We start from the raw sequence: 10,000 nt of genomic DNA on the forward strand, positions 1-10,000 counted from the left end.
GGAAACCATATAGCTATACCATATAGCCTAGGTGTCTAGGTTTGTGTAAGTACGATGCTCGAAAAAGATGTTCGAAAACAAAAATAGGCTATACCATATAGCTATACCATACAGCCTAGGTGTCTAGGTTTCTGTAAGTACGATGCTCGAAAAAGATGTTCGAAAACAAAAATAAGCTATACCATATAGCTATACCATACAGCCTAGGTGTCGAGGTTTGTGGAAGTACGATGTTCGAAAACGAAAAAAAAAATGATGTTCGCACGACGACGTCGCTTAACGACGCATTTCTCAGAACGTCACCCTGTCGTTAAGTGGCGCATGACTATATATGTATATGTATAAATATATATAAATATATATATATATATATATATATATATATATATATATGTATACACACACACACACACACACACACACACACACACACACACACACACACACACACACACACACCTGCACTGTTCATATAGCCATCGAGACTTGTAAATAATCTCTTCACTATCCCTGTCTGTTTCATGCAGGACTTCCGTGTGGAGAGCATGTTGGATCGCCTTCCACAGGCTAGTTCATCAATACATTGGGTACCTGTGGTGTCAGCCAAACGGCTCACGCAACTCAATGCTATCAAAACCACCTTGGAGTTGTGGCTTGATGTATCTGTAAGTGCTCGTCCTGTCTCTTTGTTATATCAAGTATGTATGTGTGTGTGTATATGTGTGTATATGTATATATATATATATATATATATATATATATATATATATATATATATATATATATGTATATATATATATATATTGTTACGAATTTGGAATTCAATTGCACACAACATACAGGTTCCTTTAGTCAGCTATGTCGTAAGTGCTTGTTCCCTCGATCGCTCACCTTCCATTGTTTAAATGTTCAGAAATCGATTTGATGTGCTGCGGATCGATTTAATAGTTTGGGAACGAACAATGGAGACATCCCTCCCCCTCTTCTGCGAAGAGCAAGAAGAACCCTGCCATCCCGTGACTCATGATGTCAACAACTCCCTCCCACCTGTGGCTGAGCGGGGGATGGAGCACGAGGACATGAGTCATGAGTCACGCCGGGAGCGGGGGAAGGGTGGGAGAAGGATAAGAGGAGATCTTTTCTTTTGTTCGTGGGCAGAGTTGGAGAAGGGAGTTGAGAGTAGCCGTTCAGCAGACCTTCGGGTCCTGTTTGACTTGGGTTAGGGTTGAGGCCTTAGGAGACTTTTTATTCGGCTGGCTCAGTCAGCTGCGGCTGAGGCCTGGCTCGGGAGGAGGCTTTTTGGAGGCTTTTTGCTTTGATGGTTCCGTGAGCTTCGGCTTCTGCTTGGCTCGGGGAGCTTTTTGCTTCGAGCTGCGAGTGGTGGCTTCTTCTTCTTGGTTTGTGGAGATCTTTTTTCTCCATTTTGGTTTCTGGCTTGGTGCGACTCAACGACCTCGTCCTGGAGGTGGTTCCTCGGGGAAGCAATGCATCGACGGGAAGGATCGGCGCCTCGTCTCACCAGCATGTGTTGAGAAGCGCGGGAGGATTCGCTGGAGCTTGGGAAGGATCGCAGCTCACGGCAATTGGATCCAGCTCGCTCTCGCTGGAGCCCGGGTCCGAACAACTTGAAGACCACACGAGGTGGAGAGGTTCGAGATAGGTTCTGGGTTTCAGCTCCCCTTTCCTCCGAGCTGGAGCTCGTTATTAAATGCCTCTGCCACCATTTCTTGGGTGTGTGTGTCTGCGTACGTATGTCCGTGGGCCCGTCTAATAAGTAGGAACTGCTGTTAAGTGCAAGTGACTGTACATAATAAGTAGACGGTTGTAGTTCTTTCGTCGTGCTTTTGTTGCTTGTATAATTGCATACGTGTTTTGCCTTGTTGAATTGCATACGTGCTTTATTATAATAAATGTCCTTGTGTGAATGTAAACCTGTTCGTTGCGTCCATTCCCTCATTGAACTGCCCCATCTTGCACTCGGAATATAGTTGGTTTTTAAATAGCCGGTAAAGTGATCGGGTCCAATGGGACTGCGCGATAATATCCCGCTCGGTTATCCCAAAAGGAAGCGAGCTGCTTAAGCAGCTCGTTTCCAAGCGGTCCCGTTGAGGTACAATCTCTCGGTAACCTACCCACGCAAATAATTAGGTAAATCGAAGATTTGGCAATCAGACCCTGGAGCGCGTGGGAAGAGTGCGGACAAGGTTGTGGTGTGGTTAAAAACACACCCGTGGCTGGTTTCCGGCATTGATCCGATAAGCCGCGACTGGATTGTCCGTTCGGTGGGCGAAGCGACCGCTATTGGTTCGACGCGGTTGTTCGAACGCCAACGGGCGGGAATTCTACACCAATGTATATATATATATATATATATATATATATATATATATATATATATATATATATATATATATGTATATATATATATATATATATATATATATATATGTATATATATATATGTATATATATATATATATGTATATATATATATATGTATATATATATATGTATATATATATATATATGTATATATATATATATATGTATATATATCTATATGTATATATATATATATATATATATATATTGTTGTGGTTACCAAATTCGCAAACCACCATTCAGGTCCCTTAGGTGAGATATCTCCGTAAGTATATGTGTAGTTAGGCCCAAACCCGTTGTCGAGAGGGAATAAATGTTATTCATGCGTGCTGCGACTCTTCAGGATAGCCGTTTTTCTTTTACTATCTTTATTTTGGACCAACCGCCATGATTACCACCGCCAACCGCGTCTCAACAGTCATCACAACATCAACCACCCACCGCGGCGCCGCTTCACGTCACACCTCGCAACCGTCGCATCGCCACCGTTCTTGCGCCGCTTGTGGGTACCGGTGTTGGACTCATGCAGGGCGCGCGCCGAACAGTGTGTACAAAACCACGGATTTTCCGCTCCAAAAACGGATCAAAAACGACACACGCCCACTTTTGTTCCGTCCAATCGGTGAGCGAGGGGCGATTTGGCCCCGCCTCCAGGGCGTTGGAGGGCAGTCGCTATATGCAAATTCATGGATCAAAATGCATTCACGCCCACTTTTTCTCGGGCCAATGGGGAGCGAGGTGAAAGGTCGAAGGCAGGGGGTCAAAGGCAAAGCCACGGGGCTTATATAAGCGGCTGCGTTCGTCAGAAAAGTTGTTGTTGGTCGTCGTCGTCGTCGTGTGCGTTGGAGTCGGAGCGAAGAGGACGGAGCTGTGGAGAGGCGGCGAAGGCAGACGAGGGGGTGCTCGCGTCGTGCCGGGAGCTGCACACCAGGGAGGCCGACGGCGCGACCTGGTCGAGGTGGAGACGCTCGTCGCGGGACTCGAGACAGAGTAAAAATCCTCCTTTCCCCGAGCATCAGCAACCCCCTCCTGTTTCCCCCCCGCGCTGAGATAGTGCGACCAAGGGGGCCCCTTTTCCCACCCCCTACCAGACACTGTCCGCAAGGCCCGCGGAGTTGAGGCACCATCGCCGCTCCGCGTCTCATCACCAGACGGGTAGGCCCGACCCGGTCTCGGCCTCAGGCCCGCTTCATCCTTGAGGGTGTTCTTTTTCTTTTGCTTTGGGAATATGTGTTGTCGGCGCCGTCTGTGAAGTAGAATTGTATAAGTGTTGCCGTGTGCTCGGTAGTCGGATAGCTCTGCATTGTCTTCGCTTTCACATTTGCTTTTTGTGTAAAATTGCATTGTGTTTCTTCTTCTTTTTCTATGTGCTTTTGGTGGAATTGTATATGTGTGCTTTCCGTTCATCGTGAATAAATGTGCTTTATGTTGAACTGTTTCCCGCTTCGCTTCGTCATTTCTTTCATTGAATCCTCATCTTGCTTCACGTAAAGGGTTGGTAGTGGGCTGAATACGCCCGATAATTAATCGAACCGTCGAGGCCGACGATAACACCGCTCGGTTATCCCGATAGTACGGAACGGGTCGCTTAAGTGGCCCGTGTCCGAAGTCGACCTGCGGCGAGGTGCGATCGCCCGGTCTACCCTCCGCGTGGGTACTTAGGTAGGTCGGGTCGGCGAGCAACCCTATCCCACGCGGGGGCTGATTGGCTCGATCGCGGTGAGACCGAAAGGTCCACCCGTGACTGGTTCCCGGCGTTAGTCCGAGAGGGTCACGACTGGATTGTCCGTCCGGTGGGCGACGTGCCGCGATTCGAGTTACGTGGCCGTCCGCACGCCGGCGGGCGCGAATCCGTAACACTGGTGTCAGGTCGTGCGATACAAATCCATCGCCCTCCTCGCGGCACTGGTATCGGAGAACAGGAAAACGGGCTCTCCTGTCTCCAGCTAAATTCACGGGAATCGGTCCAGGGGTGAGAGAAGCGACCCCCGATTCCCTCCAAATTACGAGCGAGCGAAATTAACCCTTCACGAGAAGCAAGATGGCGTCTCAAGGCGAGCGGGAGCCGGGGGTATTAGAAATGGATGTAGAATGTGTAGAATCCATGGCTCAGGATGAAATACCCGTGCAGGAAATGTTAATTGTACAGGAAAACGAACTCGCCCAACTGAACCCAGAGCCCGAAATGGGTGCGGCAGCGGCCGCGGTGTATGACACCTCCCCCCCCTCTCCACCAAAACCCTTCCCCAACCCTTGCCGAAACGGCTCAGCTGAGCGCACCCGACATGGCCCAGCTATTCGCCATGCTGGTGGAAATGACAGCGAAGATAAATGCGAACATGAACGAAAAGATGGATGCGAATACACAACAAATGAACGAAAAGATGGATACAAACACAAATGGAATGAAAAACGAAATGAACAAGCAAATAAGCGGAATGGAAGCAAACATGAAGGAAGAAATGAAAGAACTACGGGGTGAGACGCAGAACATGGGCCGATGCCTGCAGGCGGGCATGAAGGCCGTGACCAGGGAGCTGGGAATGGCGACTCCACGTGTGGGAGCAAACGAGCTGGAAGGGGGTGCAACGGCTAACAGGCCCGCGGTGGAGGCGGGTAAAAAAATAATTCGGGGGACGTGTTGGGCGAGGGTCGTGACAGAAGAATCGACGGTGACCGAAAGGGAAAAATTAAATGGGGAGACCGGAACGTGTGAGACGAGACACGAGGTGACGACAACAGAAACTTATAAATGTATAGAGACACGGGAGATAGGGGGTGAATTGGACGGGGTAAGTGACGCACACACACACACGGAGGTAGTGGAGGATAATGGGGGTGAGCTGGCGGACTGGGTAGAGACCCAGTGCGAGCACCTGGATGGCCTCCTCCAGGAACGAGGGGAGGGAGTATGCCCCCTTGAGGCGAGTCACGACCAGGTGGGTTCGGTCGTGCTTTGTGAGGTTGAGGGGACGGGTGCTGTGGACAGGTGCACGGAGAGCTTGGGGGGTATAGAGGCCCCGGAGACCCTTGTGGGGACACGAATCCCCAGTGTGGTTGTCCCTGTGTGTGTGGTGCAAGGCGTGAGTGCGTCCCCGTGTGTGGAAGCGACCCCGTGTGTGAGTGGTGTGGTGGCGATGGTGCCGGAGTGCGTGCTTCCCAGCACGCCGTGTGTGGATGAGGCACCGTGTGTGAGTGTCGCCGTGTGTGTGAGTGAGGCACCGCGGGTGAGTGCCCCCGCGTGTGTGAGTGAGGGACCGTGTGTGGATGAAACACCGCGGTTGAGTGCCCCCGCGTGTGTGAGTGAGGCACGGTGTGTGAGTGAAGGACGGTGTGTGGATGAGGCACCGCGAGTGAGTGGAGTCACGTGTGCGAGGGAGGTAGCATGCGTGGGTGAACGGCCGAGTGCAAGGGAGACCGTGTGTGTGAGAGAGCGGTATGTAAGGGAGATGTCGGTTGGCATGCGGGAGCACGCAGCCGCGTCTCCCGGGGTGAATGTAATGGAATGGACTGTGAGCGTCGTAACACGCAGGCGTGCGTGTGTGGAATGGAGGCGACGACGGCGACATGTGATGAAAGAAAGCCGAGTAGCGGCTGTAGTTGTTTCGGGGACCGTGCCGGGTTCACCCAGCAGTGAGCACGAGGTTCGTGCTGTGCAACGCACGAGACCACCACGTGCTCGCTTGCGAGAGTGAAGTCCCGGTCCGGAAATGCACGCGGTGGATTTGCCGATCCCGCGGACGGACAAAGTTTAGGCAGGATTACGGATTTGGACCGGACGGGTTCTCCATGCGATCGTGTGTGTTAAGCTCCAACGGGCAAAGCACATGTGTTCGCGTGGGGAACCCCTCGAGACGTGGGGCTTGTGTTTTTTTTTATGCGCACGGTGACGTCATGGCTGCACGTGGGGTTGGAATCCGGCAGGAGGGGTATCCCTGCCGGATGGTACCGTCCAAGGAGGGACGAGGTACACGTTCAGCTGCATGACGTCACGGGCAGGTGCAAAGTGCGCGAGTTGCCGCGCTGGTGCTGCGCATGAAAAAAAAAAAAAGCAAGCCTCACTTTCGGGTGCACAGGATTCCTGGGCAAGGGGTGGAAGACCCCCTTGGCCTGGGCACAGGATGGAAACTAGTTAGGGGGAAGGGTTAGCTTAGTTAGACCGACTTCATGGGGCAGGGGTAAGTCCTCATGGAGTCCGTGGAATGGATTAGGGAGAGGGATTTAGTGAGCTTTAGGTTGGGAAATAAAATGAATGATTTGAGGACATGGACAGACTTGTGAATGTGTAGAGGGGACGTAGCTTAGCTACGTAGTGTTAAAAGGAACGTGCTGTAGTATAAGGGACGACGTGGGAGCACGAGTTAGTTAGGGGATGCAGATAGAAGGATGACAGAGTTCAGCGGTGTGTGTGTTGAAGAGTTGTGAGGTGAGTACATGATGAGTGAGTGAGGCCAGCGGGCCTGTGTGAATGGAGCAAATGGGGAATGCATGGTGCGATGAGTGATTGGGGGGAGGAGTGACTCCCGCCCAAGGGACCCCGGGGTCAGAGTAAAGTGAGTTAGCTGGGTTAGTCAAATTGAAAAATGGAGGTCGTTTTGTTGTTGGTGGGAAAGTAGGCTCGAGACCCATTTGGAGGGGTGCAGGAGCCCTGTTGACGGGCTTGGGAGCGTGGCTGCGAAAGGTGAGTATCGCTGAGTGGGTACCCCGGGCACCAGGCTAGTCGGCCGCGGTAGGCCAAGGGCCCATGGGGGGCCGGGATAGCGTAGTGGGCACGGGTGCGTCTGCTTGGTGCGGAGGCCCGGGGCGCCATTAGCCGCGTGGGCAGTGTTGTGGGCAAGGGTGACCCTCGGAAAGGGGCCTGGGAAGCCAGCCTGCCACGTGTGCGTTTCAGGGGAGGTGCCATGGGGGGCACTCCCCGGTGTTAGGGAGCTGGTAGGCTCGGAGGCAGTGTAGTGCCCGGGGGTGCCATAGCGGGAGAATCGGCAGAGGGTCGTGCCTGCCAAAGGGAGCCACGTGTCCCAGCCATGAGACCGTGTGAGGGCACGGAGAGAAAATTGGGGGGCGAGGCCCGAAATTGTAAGGACACCAACACAGGCGACGGGAATCTGGGTTGTTAGAACCAATTGTTTAAGCGAGAGGCGCTTGTTGAAAGCCCCGGGGTAGTTTAACAGTTAAATGGTTAGGGTAGATTAGGAGATGTACCCCTCCGCACCATCCATCCCCTCGCTGCCGTTGTGGGCCGCTGGACTCACTTTGGTTATAGATCGCTGAACTCTGGGGAGGCCATCCTGAGGCTTCGTTGGGCCTCGACACAGGACGCTAGCTCTCCCTTGTTCCCCTCCGGGAAGGGAACGTAGGGGTTGGGAGTAGGCTAGGTGACAGGATAGGTTAGCCGAACAAGGACGATAAAGGGGGTAAGGGGACGATTTATAGTGGGGGAGTAAAAATAAAAACAACAAAAAAATAAGTTGGGGCTAAATTGGGGTTTGACAAATTAAGGGAGTGGGTATGTACAGTGACAGGCAAAGGCGATAGGTGGGAGGGAGACAGGTAGGTAGGTCCGAGCCCGCCTTCCAAGTGGCCAGCACCACCGCACTCCCTCCACCAACCTCCACTGAACGGCAAAGGCTGGCCAACTTCATCGGCTGGCCGTGTTTTGCTTCAAGGCAGAGGCCGGCCAACTTCATCTGCAGCTGCTGTGCTGCAAGGCCTGTGCCGGCTGGATCGTCTGCAGCTGCTGTGCTGCAAGGCCTGTGCCGGCCAGTTCATCTGCTGGCTGTTTTTCTTCAAGGCCTGTGCCGGCCAGTTCATCTGCCGGCTGTGTTTGCCTGCAGCGGCCTTCTTCTGCGGGCTGTGTTTGCCTGCTGCCTTTGCCATGCCATGCCCACTGCCCATGTTCACCAGCCCCGTTCAATTTTTGCTCTGCCCCCCCCCCCTGTTCATTTCCATGTGCGCCAGGATCCGCAAGGCAACAGTTTGCAAGCTGCGAGAACTGCCCTGTTGGCAGCTACAACACGGGCCTGCAGTGGCGGCCCGTGCACCGTGTTTGCGTCCATCCATTCACCCATCCATTTGTAGTGTTCATTGCGTGTGCCACTTGAGCTGGCACGGAGACTACGTTTGTGCAGCCCATGCACCGTTGTGGTTCACTGCGTTCAGTTCAAAAGGGAAGGCCTTGGACTGCGTGTGAGCAGCCAGCCACGTTCCCTGTCACCTGCATTGTTTTGAGCCAGAGACTGCATGCGAGCAGCCTGGCTCCCTGCTAACTGCTTTTCTTTTGCAGAGTTCATTGATCCTGGGCCATGGTTTAGTGTAAAATTTGTAAGTTAAGGTTAAGATGTACTGTAAATATGAGTGCGCCCCCGGCATGTCTGTCCTAGCGCCGGCAATTTTATTTAAGTCGTCCGTGTGAGTGAGTTTGTTTAGGTAGTTACGCAGCCCTCAGGTTATTTATTTTGGGGACACGAATACCATGAATGTCGCACTCAGGGATCCGTAGGTAAAATGTACTAGGGGAAAACTACACATGATGGCACACGAAAATTTGACGACTCGGGACGAGTCTGTAAAAAGGGGAGGGGGTAGTGTTGTGGTTACCAAATTCGCAAACCACCATTCAGGTCCCTTAGGTGAGATATCTCCGAAAGTATATGTGTAGTTAGGCCCAAACCCGTTGTCTAGAGGGAATAAATGTTATTCATGCGTGCTGCGACTCTTCAGGATAGCCGTTTTTCTTTTACTATCTTTATTTTGGACCAACCGCCATGATTACCACCGCCAACCGCGTCTGAACAGTCATCACAACATCAACCACCCTCCGCGGCGCCGCTTCACGTCACACCTCGCAACCGTCGCATCGCCACCGTTCTTGCGCCGCTTGTGGGTACCGGTGTTGGACTCATGCAGGGCGCGCGCCGAACAGCGTGTACAAAACCACGGATTTTCCGCTCCAAAAACGGATCAAAAACGACACACGCCCACTTTTGTTCCGTCCAATCGGTGAGCGAGGGGCGATTTGGCCCCGCCTCCAGGGCGTTGGAGGGCGGTCGCTATATGCAAATTCATGGATCAAAATGCATTCACGCCCACTTTTTCTCGGGCCAATGGGGAGCGAGGTGAAAGGTCGAAGGCAGGGGGTCAAAGGCGAAGCCACGGGGCTTATATAAGCGGCTGCGTTCGTCAGAAAAGTTGTTGTTGGTCGTCGTCGTCGTCGTGTGCGTTGGAGTCGGAGCGAAGAGGACGGAGCTGTGGAGAGGCGGCGAAGGCTGACGAGGGGGTGCTCGCGTCGTGCCAGGAGCTGCACACCAGGGAGGCCGACGGCGCGACCTGGTCGAGGTGGAGACGCTCGTCGCGGGACTCGAGACAGAGTAAAAATCCTCCTTTCCCCGAGCATCAGCAACCCCCTCCTGTTTCCCCCCCGCGCTGAGATAGTGCGACAAAGGGGGCCCCTTTTACCACCCCCTACCAGACACTGTCCGCAAGGCCCGCGGAGTTGAGGCACCATCGCCGCTCCGCGTCTCATCACCAGACGGGTAGGCCCGACCCGGTCTCGGCCTCAGGCCCGCCTCATCCTTGAGGGTGTTCTTTTTCTTTTGCTTTGGGAATATGTGTTGTCGGC

The 10,000-nt window shown here is 52.8% G+C and overlaps 1 protein-coding gene across 10 annotated transcripts in view; it reads left to right on the forward strand.

Annotated features, from left to right (window-relative positions):
- MTRR (5-methyltetrahydrofolate-homocysteine methyltransferase reductase) overlaps positions 1-10,000 on the forward strand; it is an 88,084-nt gene that overhangs the window by 29,052 nt on the left and 49,032 nt on the right. For 9 of the 10 annotated variants that reach the window (XR_015057472.1, XM_085878439.1, XM_085878440.1 and 6 more), the window contains one exon: positions 528-665. The exons of the other annotated variant lie outside the window; for it this stretch is intronic. Coding sequence is in view for 8 of the 9 variants with exons in the window: in XM_085878439.1 (XP_085734565.1) it covers positions 528-665 (138 nt within the window). In the remaining variant the exon portion in view is untranslated. The remainder of the gene's footprint in view (positions 1-527; positions 666-10,000) is intronic. 10 annotated transcript variants of the gene reach the window in all.

This window comes from Eptatretus burgeri, chromosome 4 (genome assembly GCF_056783735.1).
Source record: "Eptatretus burgeri isolate ZD-2024b chromosome 4, Ebu_testis_v1, whole genome shotgun sequence".
NCBI lineage: Eukaryota > Metazoa > Chordata > Myxini > Myxiniformes > Myxinidae > Eptatretus > Eptatretus burgeri.